The sequence below is a fragment of a genome, unplaced genomic scaffold (genome assembly GCF_019419815.1).
Source record: "Pyrus x bretschneideri cultivar Hongxiangsu unplaced genomic scaffold, Pyrus_bretschneideri_v1 Contig82, whole genome shotgun sequence".
Taxonomy (NCBI): Eukaryota; Viridiplantae; Streptophyta; class Magnoliopsida; order Rosales; family Rosaceae; genus Pyrus; species Pyrus x bretschneideri.
In genome coordinates this window covers 1,302,672-1,325,453 of record NW_025999823.1, presented here as the reverse complement: position 1 = coordinate 1,325,453, position 22,782 = coordinate 1,302,672, and the positions used below count along the sequence as shown (strand labels likewise).

Sequence of the window (22,782 nt, the reverse complement as noted above, 5' to 3'; positions counted from 1 at the left end):
TGTGTTTTTAGGTTCATATGGCTAAGGAAGCAAAAAGATGCATTTTGGAGCATTTTGGAGCAAAATTGGGCTTGGAATGGATAGCATATGATTGGAGCCAAAGTGTTGGACGAATTTGAAGGCCTTGTATTCATTTTGGACATAAAACAAAGGGCCTAGCCCATTCTCTCTTAAACCAACCCCAAGGCCATGCATTTCCTTCCAATTCCAAAGCCCACAATCACTTCAAAAGCCATGCAAAGAACCATCCATTCCATCAAAAACAATCCATCAATTCACATGCAAAACCACCATTAACACACATGCACCCAAACAAAGCCAACCTAGCTAACCCTACATGCATTCTTTATGCAACTCTTCATCATTCCACCATTCATTCTTTATTCCACAAACAAGTCACATGCATTTCCACCTTCCTACTTCATCATTTCACCACATTCTCCCTCTTTAACTCATTTCATTATTCATTCACTTTGCATTCATTCAATTCCACCCCACATGCACCCTTTATTCTTCATCATTGCAACCATGGCACATTTACACCAACAAAACAACTCCCATGCCATGGCCTACTCATATTCCCATTTCCTTTCCAACATCTCACATGCATTTCCACCTTCCCACTTCATCATTTCACCACATTCTCCCTCTTTAACTCACATGCATTCATTATTCATTCACTTTGCATTCCCTTTGCAATTACACCCCACATGTCCATTTAATCATTCAACCACATTCCCATTAACCACAAAACAAATCAAACAACACTACCCATGATTCCATCCATCTTCCACACCTTTCCAACCTAGCCACACCCTTTAATCATCCCCCCTTTAATTTATGATTTTATTTCCTAACCCTACATGCATTATTTATTCACTCTTCATCATAACAACCACATTCACTCTTAAACAATCATCCACATATTCTCCCATTCCCCCTATAAAATCCCATGCATTCATACACAAAGGGACATCTCATCTCATTTCACAACACAACACCCCTCAAACACTTCCATTTCTTCCCTTCCCTTTCTCCTCCATTTCTTCCATTTCCATAATCCCCCAATCCATTCAACACACCAACAACATCCCTTAGTCCTTGTGCTACAACGAAGAGGAAGAGAAGAGGGCCTAAACGTTCATACAATTCACGTTTGAGTTGTTGGAATGTTTACGCGTTTCTTTGATTTCAATGTTTAAATTCAATTCTCTTTGTTTTGTAATATGAGAAGAGGAAGAGAAGAGTGCCTAAACGTTCATACAATTCAAGTTTGAGTTGTTGGAATGTTTAGGTGTTTCTTTGATTTCAAAGTTATGAGGAACTAAACCCTTTTTGGCTAGGGGTGATTTCAATACCATGATTATTTATGTAATATGAATTGATGAATTCCGGTTATGAACTCTTGATTCGTGAATGCAATTGGCTTAACTATTTGATGATTAACTTATTTGTGTTTGTTGATTGAGGGTCGACACTTAATTAGCATGCATGAATATGTGGCTAAAGTTTAAGAAGGTTTCACATAATCGTTACTAACTTATACTTGAAAGTAGTGAAGGTCGCTTGTCACGATCGCGTTAAGTTTAATTCTTAGCATGAGTAACATGATGTCATAGTTGCAAGTGCTTTGTCAATGCTTATGGTTTTCATTATTCTTAATGATCTTCGATTGTATCTCTATTATGATGACATGTAGGGAACTTTTGAGAATGTTTTGGGTTGTCGAATGATGCCATCCAATCCAATAATATAAGGAAAATCTGAGGGTTAACTAGTGATGTCACGGTTAATTTGGGGTATTGTCGTTCATAATTCAATGAAGGAATAACTGGAAATTGATTCATATGCATAAATATCATGTGTGGAGAAAGAACCTCTAGCTAATTCACCAACCATCTTATTTCATCAATTACATTCTGTCTAGTTATTAACTTGTTTCGTTATTTCAATTTTCATCAAACCTCAATCCCCCTTTTGCTTTAATGTTCAATATAGTTAGAAATCAATTTAGTTTGTGTTTTTAAAGCATTTTGATTCTTTTGGTTTGTCTTAGTGTTTTAACGTTTAGTTTCACATTCTTTGAGTCTAGTTTAACGTTTTATATTGTTTTTACGTTTTAGTTTTAATTCGTCCAAATCCAATTCCCCCCTATTTCGTTGAAGTCTTAGTCTTAATCTTTCTTATTTTTAGTTTTGCTTTCTTCGAGCATTAAATAGTGTTTTATATTGTGTTCTTATGTTTTTAAGTCAATTTAGAAGGTTTTAGCAAGCCCTCCTAATCCCCGGTCTAGAACGATCCCTCACTTATCCATTCTACTACAATTGTCAAACGAGGGTTTAATTTGAGTGTCAAGTAATTTTCGCATCAAATTTTGGCGCCGTTGCCGGGGATTAGCAACTTTGCTAATCCCTTATCTTTATTTTTATTTTTTTGTTTTTTTTTGTTTTTCGTGCATTCTTATTTCAGATTCTTAGTTTGTTTGTTTTCTTGTTTTTCAGGTACTGTGTATGACTCGAAGCTCTCGGCCTATTATAGAGAACATCTCCAACTTTGACGGTGATTTTGAACGCACTTTGAGGAGAACGAGGAGTCAACAAGAGCCACCACAACCTCCACCACAACCTGGGCTTGAAGAAGACGAAGAAGGTGTAGAAGAAAAGCCCACGGATCAGATTTTTGAAGAAGAACAAGCCATGGCAGCAGATAATAGAACCATCAAGGAGCTTTCGGCCTCGGGTTTGGATAATGCATTGCCTCTTTGTATCCAATACCCCACGGCTGCAGAGGGGAAGACTGAGGTGTTTGAACTCAAATCCAGTTTGTTACACCATATTCCGAAGTTCCATGGCTTGTCTATGGAAGACCCCAACAAACACTTGAAGGAGTTCGAGGTGGTTTGTTTGAGCATGACCCCCGTCACTGTGGATGGGAGTATAATGATGATGAAGGCCTTTCCATTTTCACTTATGGACAAGGCCAAAGATTGGCTCTACGAACTAGCCCCAGGAACTGTGACTTCGTGGGAGAGTATGAAGCGTGCTTTCTTGGAAAAATTCTTCCCTACTTCGAGAGTGATTCTCCTACGGAAGAAAATTAGTGGTATTCAACAGAATCATGGTGAGACATTCCCGGCTTATTATGAGCGCTTCAAGGGCCTTGTAGCTTCATGTCCTCAACATCAAATGAAGGAGGAACTTCTCCTTCAATATTTCTATGAGGGCCTCCTTCCTATCGAACGTCAAATGCTTGATGCATCAGCGGGAGGAGCATTGGTGGACAAAACACCAAGGGATGCCAAGATGCTCATAGCCAACCGAGCGCTCAACGCTCAACAATATGAAGGAGTGGGCCAAAGGGAAGCCCCACGGCAACAAAGTGTAAATGAGGTGAGTGCTATTTCTGAAATTCAATCACAACTTGCTAATCTTACTTCTCTTGTTTCTCAGGTTGTGATTGGTCCAAAAGCACAAGAACACCAAGTTTGTGGCGTGTGCTCAATTCAAGGGCATCCATCCGACAAATGCCCTCAACTAATCGAGAATGGTGGGTGGGAATCTGCCAATGCAATTGGTTTCCAAGGACAAAATCAAAACAACCCATACTCGAACACTTACAATGCCGGATGGAGGGACCATCCAAACTTCAAATGGAGGGAACCACAACAAGCTGCCCAACAAGGAGGATTTAGGCCAAACCCCCCTGGTTTTTATTCCAAGCCGTATGCACCCCAACAATCCCAACAACCTTCGGCATCATCTCATTCAGGTACGTCTTTAGAAAGTAATCAAGCTATGCAATTACTAACCTCTATTTCGCAGGGGTTGCAAAATCAAAACAACCGGATAGAAAATAACGAGAAGGAGATGATGGATATGAAGAAACAAATAGGGCAGATTTCTGAGTTCCTTGGACAGATTAGAGAGCAAGGAAAGCTTCCTAGCTCAACCACAGTCAATCCAAAGGGAGGATTCGAATCCGCCAAGGCCATCACCCTAAGGGATGGAAAAGAAGTTGGGACCGAGCCAAACAATCCCAAATCTGCCCAGAAAGTAGATGAAGAGACGACACAACCTGAGGAAGTGTCTAGCTCACCCACAGAAAGAGTGAAAAACCCAATGTCGCAGGCCCCCAATCACCCTAACTCGGCCAAATCAGGTAATTTAAAATCAAATTCATGTACTTCACATCCTAATCTTCCCAATGTACCTTTTCCTCGCAGGTTCATGCAAGAAAAAAAGGAAGAAAGCGAGAAGGACATTCTTGAAACGTTCCGGAAGGTGCAAGTGAACATACCTCTTCTCGATGCAATCAAACAGGTTCCAAAGTATGCTAAATTCCTCAAGGACCTATGCAATACAAGGAGAAGAAGGGCAAACAAAGAGGTAGTGAAGGTAAGCGAGAATGTGTCCGCTGTTTTGCAACGTAAACTGCCTACCAAGTGCAAAGACCCCGGTAGTTTCACGATTCCTTGTGTGATTGGACATAATCGTTTTGAACATGCCATGCTTGATTTAGGTGCATCCATAAATGTCATGCCTTATTCTATTTACGCATCTATGAATTTGGGTGAATTAAAACAAGATGGTGTAATTATACAACTGGCCGATCGTTCTAACGCGTATCCAAAAGGAGTTTTGGAAGATGTGCTTGTGCAGGTGAACCATTTAATTTTTCCGGCTGATTTCTACGTCCTAGACATGGAGGATTCAGCCCATTCTACATCTTTGCCGATTCTCCTTGGTAGGCCATTCATGAAGACGGCCCGAACGAAGATTGATGTATACAAAGGCACCTTGACAATGGAATTCGATGGGGAAGTGATTGATTTTAATATTTCTGAAACTATGAGATATCCCGTTGATGACCATTCTTGTTTTTCCATTGATGTTATCGATTCTTTGGCACAGGTATACCTTGAAGAATTGAACGAGGACGCCCTGGAAACAACCATCACTAAGGCCTTAGAGTGCAAAAATGAAGGATTTGGGCCAATGCAAGGCCACGGCAAGGAGGAGGAATTCTTTGCCATGGGTTCTAGTGAAGAAATAATTGAGGTTGTGGCAGCCCTTGAGTCATTGCCACAACAATATGGTAAGGTTCCACTCTCACTTTCAAATTCAGTTTCCACTAAGATGCTACCCTCTGTTGTTCAGGCACCATCGCTTGAACTTAAGCCGTTGCCGGACCATTTGAAGTATGTGTTTTTGGGAGAAGGTGAAACATTGCCCGTCATCATTTCATCAAGTCTCACGGCAATGGATGAGGAGAAGCTTGTGAGGGTGCTGCGAGAACACAAAACGGCCATAGGGTGGACTTTGGCCGACATTAAAGGAATAAGCCCTACCACATGCATGCACCGTATACTTCTTGAGGAGGGGACTAAGCCATCCCGAGAGGCTCAACGCCGTCTCAACCCTCCGATGATGGAAGTGGTGAAGAAGGAAATAATCAAGCTTTTGGATTGCGGAGTGATCTACCCTATCTCCGATAGCCGTTGGGTCTCTCCAGTTCAAGTCGTTCCCAAGAAGTCCGGAGTAACTGTTATCAAGAATGATGAGAATGAGCTCGTGCCTACACGCATTCAGACTGGATGGCGAGTATGTATCGATTACCGGAAGTTAAATGCCATGACTAGGAAAGATCACTTTCCTTTGCCATTCATCGACCAGATGCTCGAAAGGTTAGCCGGTCATGCCTTTTACTGTTTTCTTGATGGATACTCTGGATATAACCAAATTGTGATAGCCCCGGATGATCAAGAGAAGACCACATTCACATGTCCCTTTGGAACATTTGCTTATCGTCGCATGCCATTTGGCTTATGCAACGCACCGGCCACTTTCCAAAGTTGTATGGTAAGTATATTTTCCGATTTTGTTGAAAAGATCATTGAGGTTTTCATGGATGATTTCAGTGTATTTGGGAGTTCATTTGATAATTGCTTGGATAATCTGACCTTAATTTTGAAACGATGTGTTGAAACTAACCTTGTCTTGAATTGGGAAAAATGTCACTTTATGGTGAAACAAGGTATAGTTTTAGGACATATTGTTTCAGAAAAAGGAATTGAAGTAGATAAATCGAAAATAGACCTTGTACGTCATTTACCCTCTCCTACTTCGGTTAGAGAGATACGTTCGTTTCTTGGCCATGCAGGGTTCTATAGGCGTTTTATCAAGGACTTCTCCAAGATGTCTAACCCTCTTTGCCGATTGCTTCAAAAAGATGTGCCATTCAAGTTTGATGAAGAGTGTAATTCGGCATTTAACCAACTCAAGGAGAAGCTAGTCTCGGCCCCCATTATTGTACCTCCAGATTGGAGCCTTCCGTTCGAGCTCATGTGCGATGCATCCGACTATGCATTAGGAGCTGTTCTAGGACAAAGAAGAGACAAGCGGCCGCATGTCATATACTATGCCTCTCGGACTCTCAATGATGCCCAATTGAACTACTCCACGACGGAAAAAGAACTTCTAGCTGTGGTTTTTGCTTTAGATAAATTCCGTTCATATTTAATTGGTACTAAAGTAATCGTTTATTCTGATCATGCAGCTTTGAGGTACTTGCTCACGAAAAAGGAAGCAAAGCCGAGGCTTATCCGTTGGATTCTTCTTCTTCAAGAATTTGATATTGAAATCCGGGATAAGAAAGGGAGCGAGAATGTAGTGGCTGACCATCTAAGCCGAATGATCCACGAGGAGCATGAACATGCCGTACCTATCCCTGAAACTTTTCCCGATGAGCAGCTGCTATCCATTGAGGTAAGTGAACCATGGTATGCAGATTTAGTGAATTACTTGGTGGCTAAAAAATTTCCAAATGAACTAAACAAGCACCAACGTGATAAGCTTAAAATGATGCACGTTTCTATGTTTGGGATGACCCTTATTTGTGGAAGTATTGCTCAGATCAAATTGTACGTAGATGTGTGCATGATTCTGAATTTCACTCAATTCTAAGCTTTTGTCACACATATGCATGTGGTGGTCATTTTGGCACACAACGCACTGCCCTCAAGGTTCTAGAGTGTGGTTTTTATTGGCCGACTATATTTAGGGATGCTAGAACCTTTTGTATGTCTTGTGATCGTTGCCAACGAATGGGTAACATAGGTACCAAGGACCAAATGCCGCAAACCCCTGTCTTTAATGTTGAAATTTTTGATGTTTGGGGCATTGATTTCATGGGCCCTTTCCCTCCATCTTATGGTTTCACTTATATCTTGCTAGCCGTTGATTATGTTTCTAAATGGGTGGAAGCAAAAGCCACCCGTACTAACGATTCTAAGGTGGTTGCAGATTTCGTGAAAACTAACATTTTTGCTAGGTTTGGAATGCCGAGAGTAATCATAAGTGATGGAGGGTCTCACTTTTGCAATCGGACCATTGAGGCGTTGCTAAGAAAGTACCATGTCAACCATAAGGTCTCCACACCTTACCATCCTCAAACAAATGGCCAAGCCGAGGTGTCTAACCGAGAAATCAAACAAATTTTGGAGCAGACCGTTGGACCAACAAGGAGGGATTGGAGCTTACGTTTAGATGATGCACTGTGGGCATATCGTACGGCGTACAAAACACCCATTGGGATGTCACCTTTTCGGCTCATCTATGGTAAGCCATGTCATTTGCCCGTAGAGTTAGAGCACAAGGCACATTGGGCCGTGAAGACTTTCAACATGGACATAGATGCAGCGGGAGTTCATAGGAAGCTCCAATTGAATGAACTTGAAGAGATTCGGAATGAAGCCTATGAGAATGCCCGGATGTACAAAGCCAAGACCAAAGCATTCCATGATAAAATGATTCGAACCAAGACCTTCACAGTTGGGCAGAAAGTGTTGCTTTTCAACTCTCGCCTACGTTTGTTTCCTGGTAAGTTGCGTTCTAAATGGATTGGCCCATTTGTTGTTACTAACGTTTTACCTTATGGTACAGTCCACATAAAAAGCTTAAGGAATGGCGTAGAATTCAAGGTGAACGGGCATCGGTTGAAGCCATATTACGAGCATGGTGTGGGGCAAGTGGTGGAAGACATTCCTTTCCATTCCGTGGGCTCAAATGAAGATTGAAGAGGGTACTCGTCCGGCTGAAAGACGTAAAAGAAAGCGCTTCGTGGGAGGCAACCCATGCATCCGAATAGAGAAGAACTTGGAAACCCCTTTAAGAGACTTATTTTTATTCCTTTCCTTTTCTTTACTGCCTTTACTTTGCTTTCCTTATCGTATTTGTTTATTTGCTTGCTCTGTTGTGACTTTCTGCTTAAAACATTGAGGACAATGTTTGATTTAAGTGTGGGGGGGTAAACAATTTGTTTTTGCATGAATTTCGTGGGATTTATTCACCTATCACTTAGAATGTTGTTTCTTGTTGTTTTAAGCGTTTTTAAAGTGTTTTAGTGTGTTTTATAGTGTCTTGGCATAAAACTCCGAAAATTTGATAAAAATTTGAAAAAATTCTTTTGAAAAACCCAAAAAGATGTGTTTTTAGAGTCATTTGAGTCATTTTGGTGTTTGTTTATGTCTTAGCGCTACTTGGGAGGCAACCCAATACAGTGAATAAAACAAAGCTTTTTCATTAATTTTCGAGAAATTACAAATGTATCTAACAAATGGAGCTTCACAAAGGTTGTTTTTGTTTTTGTTTGCGTGAAGACCCACCACGAGTCAAAACTCTAGAAGTGGAAGGCATCGGAGCGGAAGGCATCGGAGCAGGAGGCATCGGAGCGGAAGGCATCGGAGCAGGAGGCATCGGAGCAAGAGGCATAGGAGCGATAGGCGTAGGATATAGAGCATTCCAGGCCCCAATACTTGGCGGAACGCTGGATGACCCAGGAAAAAGGTGCCCCTGGAAGAAAGACGCAAGCCGTTGACGGTCACTTTGCATCTGACCTTGAGATTCTTGCATCTCATCAAGCTTCCTCTTCATGCCTGACGAATAGTTATTTGCAAGCACATGCAAAGTTCTATTCTCGTACTTAAGTTGTTTGATCTCTTGTTTCAGGTTCTCCACCTCCGCCATCAAAGATTCAACCTGACGGGAGCGAGCAAGGAGGCGTTGGCCCATGTTTGACACAGAACCAGCGCACTGAACGCTGAGAGCCAGGGACTCTTGAACGGCCAACTCATCGGACCGTCCTGAAAGCAGCTGACTATCTCTGGGAGTGAGGAGGTTCCGAGCTACTATCGCAGCTGTTGTGGCGTCCTGCATCACAGAGTCTTCACCTGTAAGAGGACCGTTAGAAGAAAAGAAAGAAGGGCGCCATACGTTACCTTGACGCGGCACGCCCGTATCACTGCGGAGACTCAATTCTAAGCTAAGGTTCGATGGGTTTGCCATTTTTCAAAAGTGTTCAAAGAGAAGGGGTGGACGGAGTAAATTTTCAAAGGGCCGGAGACGATTTTTCAGAATGGGAAATCTTCAGAGTGTGTAAATTGGCGGTGATCGATAGCTCTATAAAAAGCCAAGGCAACGCGTCCACCAATTCAAAAAGCCGGAATTTGAGGCGTAAAGTTCGGCGACGCTCCCTCGGCTTTTTCAGAAAACGCGTTCAACACGTGGAGGCCATCATCGCAGCTACACGTTTTTAGCCGACAAGCATAAAGTTCGGCGACGCTTTCTCTGCTTTTCAGAAAGCGCCTGCTCAGAAATCGAAGAGGCGTCTTCAAAGATCGAAGAGTCGTCACTATTTCAAAAAGCCGGATTTGCGGGATCAAAACGTTTGTCGACAAGGGTAAAAGAACAGTACCATCACTTGCTATTGGGAAATCCCTATATTTGTCGACTTTCATCTTTTATGGCAAGGCAAACCTGAAGAAAATGACCAACTCTTCCTCACCTCTGAGGGCGCACTCCCAGCAAAGCCTTTTGAAATACTCAATTTTTTCTTCTTCCCCAAAGATGATACCAGATGCCTGGAGTACAGATGACCCAGGAGGAAGCAGCACAACAAATACATGTGCTGATTCATTCACCGCTTCTTCAAAAGCAAAGGTATCTCATATCATCAAGGTCAAAAGCAAAGGTATCTCATATCATGCTTCAATATATCATTTTCCTTTGCCTTACATTGAAGCATGAGGAGACAAGCATATGCTGAGCTATCCTCTAACCCTCTTCAATACGAATTGGAGAGATTGAACAAATAAAAGGAGTAAGCTCAGACCTTCGGGGGAGACCAAAAGAATCCTGCTACCTAGTTCAAGAGTAGCACAAAGGAAAATCAACGATCGGAGGAAACCAAAAGAAACCTCAGCCCAGTTCAAGAGTAAGCCTGTGGAATCACCAAGATCATGCCCATGCATTCAACAACGGAAGGCCGAGAAAGCACTCCAATTCCAGATTTGCATCTCTAAACTCTTTTCTTTGTTAGATACATTCTGCCATGTTAGGTTGTTTAGTTGTTGTTTTGTTTGTTTGTTTGTTAATTTTGTGAGTCTATGCTTGAAACATTGAGGACAATGTTTGAATTAAGTGTGGGGGGGTAACTAAAGTGTTTTGATGCAAATTCGTAGGGTTTTATCCACCATAACTTCAAATATTGTTTTCTTGTTGTTTTTAAGTGTGTTTAAACTGTTTTAGTGTGTTTTGACTTAAAAATTCGAAAATCCCATAAAAATTTGAAAAATTGTTTTGAAAAACCCAAAAAGAATTGTTTTAAAGTTGTTTTTGTGTGAGTGTTTGTGTCGTAGGTACCTTCCAACACTTGCCTCAGGATTTGGTTTGTAATTGCATGACTGTTAAAAAGAGTTATAAACATGGAGAAAAGTTTGATTTACTCTTGGTATATGCTTGGTTATGGTTATAATGTATGACTTCACATGCAATCATAAAAGAAAGATTAGTTTTTGTAACATGCCTGAAGGAAGGAACTCAAACAAACGCTACAACCCTGAGAGACTTGAGCCTATAACGTTCTTTGGAGAGTATAATCTGTGATTTCTTGTTTTCTAAAGTCGTTGCATGATCTCATTATTCTTTGCTTGGTTGCTACTTAGAAGGCGTTTCATCATATAGTTCCAAATGCTAGAACTCATGCCCATTTCATTCAAAGCATGTTATTGATTTGCATAACACATATTCAAGATGAAGTTGTGTAGTGACCACCACCATAGCCAAATAGCCTCACTTCCCATATTTCGTATATGTTGTAAGTTTTACCCCCGTTGAGCTTGTTTAGCCCATGTTCTTTGTTAACCCTTATCATCCTCACCTAGCCTAGATTAGGACGATTTGTACCCTTGTTCTTGAAGTATAGTGAGCATGACTTAAATGAATTCCTTTTGAGTTACATTATGCAAGAAAATGAGAGGGGGGGAGTAAAAATTTTTTTTTAAATTAATATGTACGTTTGGAGATTCAAAAGAAAAAGAAAAAAAGAAAAAAAGAAAAAAAGAAAAAAAGAAAAAAAGAAAAAAAAAAAAAAAAAAGTTGAAAAATATTGTTGGTTGAAGTAAGGGCCCAAAACAATAAATTAGGCCCTAAGAGTTGATTGAATCTCCCCCTTATGTCTAAAAGTTTATTTCTGCATGCCAAGTGAATTCTAAGCCTTAATTTCATTACCTTGCTTGCTATTGTTTAAAGAACTTTTGTTTATCCTTACCTTTCCTTGTGAGCCAATATCCCAAGCCCTATTACAACCCGTGACTTCAATCTTGAGTGTTATGTGTTTCAATTTGTGGAGTTTGAACTTGGTATGAGCATATGGTGTCACTGGTTCTCGCGTCTAAGTAGTAGCATTCCATTCATGAGATCATATCTAAACATGCTTATTAACTCCAGAAATTGCGTTCTTTGTGATACATATATGTGAGTGTTCGTTTTCATGTTTACATCAATCTTCTCACATATGACTAGATTAGGGTGTGTAGTTAGAAAATCTGAGTGAAAATCGAGTGCATATCTTGTAAGGAATTGAGCAAATTCTCTAAAGGCATGTTACTACATTCAAAACATGGTTTTAAATGCTTAATTGTGAACTAGTATGTGGTGACTATGATTAAGAATGTACTTAAGTGTGAAGATGACTAAAATCTGTGGGAATGGTGATTTTTAACATGTCATGTGCATTGAAAATCCCTAAGACGGTTGTTGGAAGGTGTAGGTTGTGTTTTACGTGTTTAAGTGTCGTTTTGTTTATTTGTTTTTATTCTGTTTTGCTCGAGGACTAGCAAAAGATAAGTGTGGGGGAGTTTGATAGGAGCATATTTAGGCGACTTACTTAGCTTGTTTTCGTGCATCTATGTTGTTAATTCATAGTTGTTTTAGTAGTTTAAGCCATTTTCGTGTGTTTTTAGGTTCATATGGCTAAGGAAGCAAAAAGATGCATTTTGGAGCATTTTGGAGCAAAATTGGGCTTGGAATGGATAGCATATGATTGGAGCCAAAGTGTTGGACGAATTTGAAGGCCTTGTATTCATTTTGGACATAAAACAAAGGGCCTAGCCCATTCTCTCTTAAACCAACCCCAAGGCCATGCATTTCCTTCCAATTCCAAAGCCCACAATCACTTCAAAAGCCATGCAAAGAACCATCCATTCCATCAAAAACAATCCATCAATTCACATGCAAAACCACCATTAACACACATGCACCCAAACAAAGCCAACCTAGCTAACCCTACATGCATTCTTTATGCAACTCTTCATCATTCCACCATTCATTCTTTATTCCACAAACAAGTCACATGCATTTCCACCTTCCTACTTCATCATTTCACCACATTCTCCCTCTTTAACTCATTTCATTATTCATTCACTTTGCATTCATTCAATTCCACCCCACATGCACCCTTTATTCTTCATCATTGCAACCATGGCACATTTACACCAACAAAACAACTCCCATGCCATGGCCTACTCATATTCCCATTTCCTTTCCAACATCTCACATGCATTTCCACCTTCCCACTTCATCATTTCACCACATTCTCCCTCTTTAACTCACATGCATTCATTATTCATTCACTTTGCATTCCCTTTGCAATTACACCCCACATGTCCATTTAATCATTCAACCACATTCCCATTAACCACAAAACAAATCAAACAACACTACCCATGATTCCATCCATCTTCCACACCTTTCCAACCTAGCCACACCCTTTAATCATCCCCCCTTTAATTTATGATTTTATTTCCTAACCCTACATGCATTATTTATTCACTCTTCATCATAACAACCACATTCACTCTTAAACAATCATCCACATATTCTCCCATTCCCCCTATAAAATCCCATGCATTCATACACAAAGGGACATCTCATCTCATTTCACAACACAACACCCCTCAAACACTTCCATTTCTTCCCTTCCCTTTCTCCTCCATTTCTTCCATTTCCATAATCCCCCAATCCATTCAACACACCAACAACATCCCTTAGTCCTTGTGCTACAACGAAGAGGAAGAGAAGAGGGCCTAAACGTTCATACAATTCACGTTTGAGTTGTTGGAATGTTTACGCGTTTCTTTGATTTCAATGTTTAAATTCAATTCTCTTTGTTTTGTAATATGAGAAGAGGAAGAGAAGAGTGCCTAAACGTTCATACAATTCAAGTTTGAGTTGTTGGAATGTTTAGGTGTTTCTTTGATTTCAAAGTTATGAGGAACTAAACCCTTTTTGGCTAGGGGTGATTTCAATACCATGATTATTTATGTAATATGAATTGATGAATTCCGGTTATGAACTCTTGATTCGTGAATGCAATTGGCTTAACTATTTGATGATTAACTTATTTGTGTTTGTTGATTGAGGGTCGACACTTAATTAGCATGCATGAATATGTGGCTAAAGTTTAAGAAGGTTTCACATAATCGTTACTAACTTATACTTGAAAGTAGTGAAGGTCGCTTGTCACGATCGCGTTAAGTTTAATTCTTAGCATGAGTAACATGATGTCATAGTTGCAAGTGCTTTGTCAATGCTTATGGTTTTCATTATTCTTAATGATCTTCGATTGTATCTCTATTATGATGACATGTAGGGAACTTTTGAGAATGTTTTGGGTTGTCGAATGATGCCATCCAATCCAATAATATAAGGAAAATCTGAGGGTTAACTAGTGATGTCACGGTTAATTTGGGGTATTGTCGTTCATAATTCAATGAAGGAATAACTGGAAATTGATTCATATGCATAAATATCATGTGTGGAGAAAGAACCTCTAGCTAATTCACCAACCATCTTATTTCATCAATTACATTCTGTCTAGTTATTAACTTGTTTCGTTATTTCAATTTTCATCAAACCTCAATCCCCCTTTTGCTTTAATGTTCAATATAGTTAGAAATCAATTTAGTTTGTGTTTTTAAAGCATTTTGATTCTTTTGGTTTGTCTTAGTGTTTTAACGTTTAGTTTCACATTCTTTGAGTCTAGTTTAACGTTTTATATTGTTTTTACGTTTTAGTTTTAATTCGTCCAAATCCAATTCCCCCCTATTTCGTTGAAGTCTTAGTCTTAATCTTTCTTATTTTTAGTTTTGCTTTCTTCGAGCATTAAATAGTGTTTTATATTGTGTTCTTATGTTTTTAAGTCAATTTAGAAGGTTTTAGCAAGCCCTCCTAATCCCCGGTCTAGAACGATCCCTCACTTATCCATTCTACTACAATTGTCAAACGAGGGTTTAATTTGAGTGTCAAGTAATTTTCGCATCAAGTGGCTAGAAAATATGGACGTTTAAGATTAGGATAGGTTACCAAAACGGGAAACTTAGGGTCAACTTTCCTAAAATAGGAAACCTTGTTTGAGTAGGATTCCTCGTTTTGGTAGGAATTCATCGTTGGCGTAGGAATTCGTCGTTTCTTCACGTCTTCAACTCATTCATTCCTCTTTCGCTCCAAAAGGCTCCAATTTGCATCTTCTTGCACACTTTGGCCTTTTAATCTGAAAATACACAAAAGTGGCCTTAAACACTAAAATAGATAAGTAAACACAACATAAATGCACGAGAACAAGCTAATTAAGTCGCATGAATATGCTCCTATCAAATTCCCCCACACTTAACTTTTGCTAGTCCTCGAGCAAAACAAAACAACTACAGTAAACAAAACGCAACAAAACATACAAAACAACCTAAACCTTCCAATGTTTGCCTCAGGGATTTCTAATGAAACATGACACGTCAAAGATCATTACTCACATAGCTTTTAGTCCTACTTCCCCTTAAGCACATACTTAATCATAGTCACCATTCACTAGTTCGCATTTAATCAATTAAAACATATTTTGAATGTAGTAACATGCCTTAGAGAATTCCCTCAATTCCTTACAAGATATACACTCTATTTTCACTCAGATTTTCTAACTCCACACCCTAAACTAGTCATATGTGAGAAGATTGATGTAGATATGAAAACGAATGCTCACATATATGTTTCACAACGAATGCAATTTCTAGAGTTAAGAAGCATGTTTAGATATGATCTCATGAATAGAATGCTACTACTTAGATGCGAGAACCAGTGACACCATATGCTCATACCAAATTCAAACTCCACAATTGAAATGCACAACACTCAAGATAGAAGTCAAGGGTTGTAACAGGGCTTGGGGTATTGGCTAACAACGAAAGGTAGGGATAAACAAAAGTTCTTTAAGCAATAGCAAGCAAAGTATTGAAATTAAGTCCTAGAATTCCCTTAGAATGCAGAAATCAATTTTTAGACAAATGGGGAAGATTCAAACAACTCTTAGGGCCTAATTCAATGTTTTGGGCCCTTACTTCAACAACCAATACTTTAGAACTCTTTTTCACTTTTTTTCAACTCTTTTTCATTTTTTTTTTAACCGTGCCTATGGCACAAAAACTCACATAAATACTCTTTCCCCCACACTTATTTCCTGCAACACATTAATCAAAAGGAATTCATTGCTTACTATGCTTCAAGAACAAGGGTAAGGATGGTCCTAATCTAGGCTAGGTGAGGATAATGTGGGTTAACAAAGAAAGTAGGTTACACAAGGCTCAAAGGGGGTTAAACTTAAACACAAAATGAGTGAAGGGTGCACGGCTATTTGGCTTTTGTGGTGGTCACTACACAACTTTATCTTGAAAATGTGTTATGCAAATCAATGACATGCTTTGAATGAAATGGGCATGAGTTCTAGCATTTGGAACTAAGTGATGAAACGCCTTCTAAGTAGTAACATAGCAAAGAATAATGAGATCATGCAACGACTTTAGAAAACAATGACGCACAGATTATTACTCTCCAAATAACGTCTAGGCTCAAGTCTCACAGGGATGTATCGTTTGTTTAAGTTCCTTCCTTCAAGCATGTTACAAAAACTAATTTTTATCATTTGTGATTACATGTGAATTCGTAAACTATAACGACAACCAAGCATAAACCAAAGAGTATATCAAACGTCCATCCATGTTTGTAACTTTCTTTAACCGTCATGCAATTAAAAACCAAATCCTCATCATTGTGTTGGAAGGTAACCTACGACACAAACACACAAAAACAACTCTTTTTGGGTTTTTCAAAACAATTTTTCAAATTTTTATGGGATTTTCGAATTTTTAAGTCAAAACACATTAAAACAGTTTAAAACCATTTTAAAACAGCAAAGAACAACATTTGAAGTTATGGGTGATAAAATCCAACAAATTTGCATCAACATACTTAGTTACCCCCCCACACTTAAATCAAACATTGTCCTCAATGTTTTAAGCTTAAAACACACCAAACAAAAGAAAACATATAAAACAACAACTAAACATACTAAACATGGCAGAATGTATCTAACAAAGAGAAGAGTTTTAGAGATGCAAATCTGGTTATGGAGTGTAAATTCCATCTTCTCCTTGGTGATTGCAGTGAGGCTTCATCTTGAGTGATTCCACAGGCTTACTCTTGAAATGCGCTGCTCCCATTGTTGATTTTCCTTTGTGCTACTCTTGAACTGGGTAGCAGGCTTCCTTTGGTCTCCCCCGAAGGTCTGAGCTTCCTCCTTTTATCTGTTTCTTTGTTCAATCTCTCCAATTCGTATTGAAGAGGGTTAGAGGATAGCTCAGCAAAGCTAGGTAAGCAACCAGGGAATAGAGTCCAGATAGACTCCAAGTGCCGGTTGATTGCTTCTTTCACTTTGCCATGCAAGTAATATCAAGGACAAAGGAAAAGACAGGGAAAGAGCATGATATGATATACCTTTGCTTTTGCCCTTGATGATATGAGATACCTTTGCTTTTGAAGAAGCGGTGAATGAATCAGCACATGTATTTGTGGTGCTGTTTCCTCCTGGGTCATCTGTACTCCAGGCATCTGGTATCATCTTTGGGGAAGAAGAAAGAATAGAGTATTTTGAAAGGCTTTGCTGGGAGTGCACCCGCAGAGGTGAGAAAGAGTTGGGCATTTTCTTCAGTTCTGTTTTGCCAAAAAATGAAGGTCGACATATATAGGGAATTCAATAGCAAGTGGTGGTACTGTTCTTTTACCGTTGTCGACAAACGTTTTGATCCCGCAAATCCGGCTTTTTGAAATAGTGACGACTCTTCGATCTTTGAATTTGCCTCTTCGATTTCTGAGCAGTCGCCCCTTCGATTTCTGAACGATGCCCTTCGCTTTCTGAACGACACGTAGCAGCGCGGATGTGGCTCTGTCTGAGATCTTTTGACAAGTGGCACGCGTTTTCTGCAAAGCCGGGAGTTTTCGACAAATATGCACACGCTTTCTGGAAAGCCGGGAGCTTTCGGCTTTGTCTCCCACATTTGTCAGCTAAAGTGTGCAGCTGATTTCTCGCCTTCCACGCGTCTTCTGAAAAGCTGGGATTGCGTCTGACGAGAAGAGTGGTGTCTCTTCATTCTGAATTGGTGAACGCCTCTCCTTTAATAGAGGTGATTGATCACCTTCTAGCATGCACACTTGAAAATTGCCCAGAAATCGTCTCCGGCCCGTTTGAAAATCTACTCCGTCCACCCCTTCTCTTTTAACTTTGTGAACAATGGCTAGCTCATCCAACCCATCGAACCTTTGCTTAGATTTGAGTCTAAGCAGTGATCCGGTCGCGTCTCGTCAGGGTAAGGTATGGTGCCCGTCTTTCTTATCTTCCCATGGCCCTCTTACAGATGAGGACTCTGTGATGACGGATCCCACAACGGCTACGATAGTGGCTCGGACCCTCCTCACTCCCAAAGACAGTCAGCTGCTTTCAGGACGGTCCGATGAGTTGGCCGTTCAAGAGTCCTTGGCTCTTAGCGTTCAGTGCGCTGGCTCTGTGTCCAACATGGGCCAACGCCTTCTTGCTCGCTCCCGACAGGTTGAATCCTTGATGGCGGAGGTGGAGAGTCTTAAGCAGGAGATCAAACAGCTTAAGTACGAGAACCGAAGTTTGCACGTGCTTGCCAACAATTATTCGACAGGCATGAAGATGAAGCTTGATGAGCTTGATGACCGTCAAAAGCTTGCGGCTTTCTTCCAGAGGCACCTCCTTCCTGGGTCATCCAGCGTTCCACCAAGGTTTGAGGCCTTGAATGATCTATCTTTGGTACCTCCCGCTCCTATGCCTTCCGCTCCGATGCCTCTTGCTCCAATGCCTTCTGCTCCGAGACCTCCTCTTCCGATGCCTCCTGCTCCGAGAGTGTTGCCACGTAGTGGGTCCTCACGTACACAACCTTTGTAAAGGCTCCATCTTTCTGCCATGTTTTTTTTTTTTTTTTTTTTTTTTCATCACTCGGAAATCAATAAACAAGCTTTATTCACTGTATTGGGTTGCCTCCCAAGTAGCGCTTTCTTTTACGTCTTGCAGCCGGACGAAGAACCCAATCACTCCAGGATATGTTCACGAATCGGATGAGAACTCCGAGTCATGAACTAGTACCTAAAATAAGAAACAAAACAACTTTAAGAATCTGGAAAAATAAAAACAAACGAAAATAAAACAATCCAAGGGATTAGCAAAGTTGCTAATCCCCGGCAACGGCGCCAAAATTTGATACGAGAATTACTTGACACTCAAATTAAACCCTCTTTTTGTCAATTGTAGTATAAGTATAAGTAGGGATCGTTCTGGACCGGGGATTAGGAGGGATTGTTAACCACTTGGATTTTTGACTTAAAAACGTAAAAACAATATAAAACACTAAACTAAATTGATTTCTAACTAATTTGACAATAAAGTAAAGGGGGGATTGTGTTTGGACAATATTAAATTAAATGGAAAAATTGTAATTAAAGGCAAAACGTAAATATGAATGAGATGAAAATATGGATGATGGAATAGCCAAGGGGTTCATCTCCACACATGTTATACTTGCATACAAAATTGATTCTTAGTTGGTCTTTCGAATAAATTATGGAACTCGACACTCCAAGTTAATTAGGTCCGCTTAAATTAACCTTCAAATTTCCCTAGAATCATTGAATTGGATGAATATGCATCGCAAACAAATTATTCCTAACAAGTTCTCTATATGAACAGCATGATAAAGATACAAGTTAGAATCATTACGTTCTTTGGAAATTATAAGCATCGACAAGGCATTTGTAACTATGAAAAGCATGATACTCGTGCCAAGAATTCATTTAACGCGATTGTTTATAAGCAACCTCCACTACTTGTGAATATAAGTTCATAACGATTAGGTGAAATTCACTTATATTCTAGCGTCATATTTATGCATGAAAATTAAGCGCGCATTCTTAATAAACATTCATAAATAAGTTATCAATCAAACGGTTAAACAAATTGAATCCAACATTCATGAAATCCCAACCAAAAGTAATCAATTCATATTGCAAGTATAACCATGGTTTCGAATCACCCCCTAGCTAACTAGGGGGATTTAGCCTCTCATGTTCGCAACAAGAAAATTACAAATGAATTTAAACATAAAGCACAAAGGATTGATTACACCTAGAACGCCCAACGAATCCACGTGAATTGGTGCGCGTCGAAGCTCCTCTTTCCTCTTCTCCTTCTGCGACAGTGAGGTTAAATGGTGATTTTGGTTGATTTTCTGGTTTGGGAATGGGTTTTTGGGAGGATTGGTGTTGTAGGAAGGTATGTAAGGTGATGTGTGGTGTGGAATGGAAGAAAAAAATATGGAATGGCTGCGGCAATGGGATGGAATGTGAGAATGTGGAAGTGTGGTGTTGGATTGTAATTATGGGATATGGATAATCGGATTATGGAGTTAGTAATGGGAAGTCTGGTGGTGAGTAAAAAAAATTGGAATAAATAAGAAATGGGGGGGACCTCGGCTTAATGGGATATAGTGGATGTAAAATTAGGTTAGAAAAATGGCATGGTGGCTTAATAAAGAAAATTGCATGAATGAATTGGTGGGATTGATGCACGGATTGAAATGGATTATTGTTTAAGGGATGGTGGAAGGGGAAAAAGTAATGCACGGGTTTTGGGGATTATGAATGGGATAATGGGAAGTTAGTGCTTGGTTTTGGGTGGAATGGTGGGATATGGTGGCTTAATAATTTATGAATGAAAGATGGTAATGGCATGGAATTAGGGTTAGTGGAATGAATCATGAATAATGAATGGGAAAATGGGATATGGTAGCTTAATGGGAATGCACGGATTGGTTTTTGAATGGAATGTGGAAGTAAAAATGGAATGGGAAGCTACGGATGATGGGGAATGGTTGATTAGTGTTATGGAATTAGAATAATGGATATGGATGCACGGCAATCTTCCAGATTATGGGATAATTATGGAGTTATATGGGAAGTGACAGTTTGAATGGTGGGTGAAGATTGCACTAATGGGTTAGTGGAATGGTAATATATGGATAATGGGAAATTAGTGGACTAGTGCGGATGGTGGAATGATTATGGCAATGCACGGTTTTGAATTGGATAATGGGAATGGACAATTAAACATGGGAAGTGGATGGCTTAATGTGGATGGTGGATGGTGTAATGGATGACGCGGATGGTGGGAGATAATGGCAGATTATTTTAGGGTTATGTGGATGGTGAATGGGATGAATAATGGGATGGTTAAGTGGGAATTATGGTTGTGGCTACGGATGATAGGGAGAAAAGGGGAGTGCGGCTTAAGGCCAAGACAAATGGGATAATGGGTTGAATAATTTATGAATGGGAGATGGTAATGGAGGCTACGGATCAAAGAAAAATGGAAGATAGTTGAATAATAGGTGCGGCTAGGAAGTAAAAATGTGTAGGGTTTCAGAAAACTAACCCTAGCTTATTTAAAAATAAATCAAAGGCTTACGAAAATAGGAAATTAAAATATAAATATAAAGGTGCGGCTAGGAAGGGAAATAGGGCTAGGCAAAGGGTTACAAAGTGGCTAGAAAATATGGACGTTTAAGATTAGGATAGGTTACCAAAACGGGAAACTTAGGGTCAACTTTCCTAAAATAGGAAACCTTGTTTGAGTAGGATTCCTCGTTTTGGTAGGAATTCATCGTTGGCGTAGGAATTCGTCGTTTCTTCACGTCTTCAACTCATTCATTCCTCTTTCGCTCCAAAAGGCTCCAATTTGCATCTTCTTGCACACTTTGGCCTTTTAATCTGAAAATACACAAAAGTGGCCTTAAACACTAAAATAGATAAGTAAACACAACATAAATGCACGAGAACAAGCTAATTAAGTCGCATGAATATGCTCCTATCACAATTCATGTAGGGAACTTGTGAGGAATGCTTTGGGTTGTCGTATGCAATCATCCAATTCATTAACTTAAGGAAAACTTGACGGTTAATTTAAGCGGACCTAATTAACCCGGGGTGTTGAGAATTCATGGTTTATTGAAAAGCAATTAGATTCGTTTTATATGCAAGTGTAACATGTGTGGAGATGAACCCCTTAGCTAGCTTCTCATCCATTCATTTCCGTCAAATTCGTACTTACAATTTGTTTTCTTTACAATCTATCCATTTTAGTTTAAATTCGTCCAAAACTCAATCCCCCCCCCCCCATCCTTTGTTTATTCTTAGTCTTAATCTATCTTATTTTGAGTTTTGCATTCTTTGAGTCTAGTATAGTGTTTTAAACTTGTTTTTACGTTTTTTAAGTCAAATCCAAGTGATTAACAATCCCTCCTAATCCCCGGTCCAGAACGATCCCTACTTACGTACTTACTACAATTGACAAAAAGAGGGTTTAATTTGTGTGCGTATAATTCCCACATCAATACACTATGAGACATACCACAAAACTCAACTTCAGCACTTGACCCACCACTTTTTGTTTCTTGCTTCTCTAAGTAACTAGATTACCACCCATAAATGTAAAGTATCTAGATGTAGATCGACGATCAATGATAGAACCTGCCCAATCTGCATCTGTTACCTTTCAACAATCAAATTACCAATCTTGGAGAAAACCAGGCCTCTGCCAAGAGCCATCTTCAAGTACCTCATACGAATTACTGCATCCATATGAGCTTCACTAGGTGAGTGCATAAAGTAACTTACCACACTAACTGCATAAGCAATGTCAGGGCAAGTGTGAGACAAATAAATTAATCTTCCCACAAGCCTCTGATACCATTCCTTATGAGTAGGAATTTGATCTGAAAATAAGCCAAGATGGTGATTCTGATTGATCAGAGTATCAATAGGTTTGCAATCTAACATATCTGTTTCAACAAACAAATCAAGAACATACTACTGTTGACACAGAAAAATACCATACTTGGATCGTGCAACCTCGATTCCAAGAAAATACTTTAATTCACCCAATTCTTTCATCTCAAATTTAGTAGCTAGGTACTTTTGAAGGTGTTGTATCTCCTTTTGATCATTACCAGTCACTATCATGTCATCAACATACATAATCAATGCAGTTAGC

The 22,782-nt window shown here is 39.6% G+C and overlaps 1 protein-coding gene across 1 annotated transcript in view; it reads right to left on the bottom strand.

Moving 5' to 3' along the window:
- Positions 1-22,370, bottom strand: part of LOC125473317 — a 102,273-nt gene extending 79,903 nt beyond the window's left edge. The window contains exons 1-2 of the mRNA XM_048575969.1: positions 22,282-22,370; positions 22,141-22,199 (exon numbers count right to left, since the gene is read on the bottom strand). Of these exons, the coding sequence (XP_048431926.1) occupies positions 22,141-22,199; positions 22,282-22,370 (148 nt within the window). The remainder of the gene's footprint in view (positions 1-22,140; positions 22,200-22,281) is intronic.
- Positions 22,371-22,782: the final 412 nt, after the last annotated feature.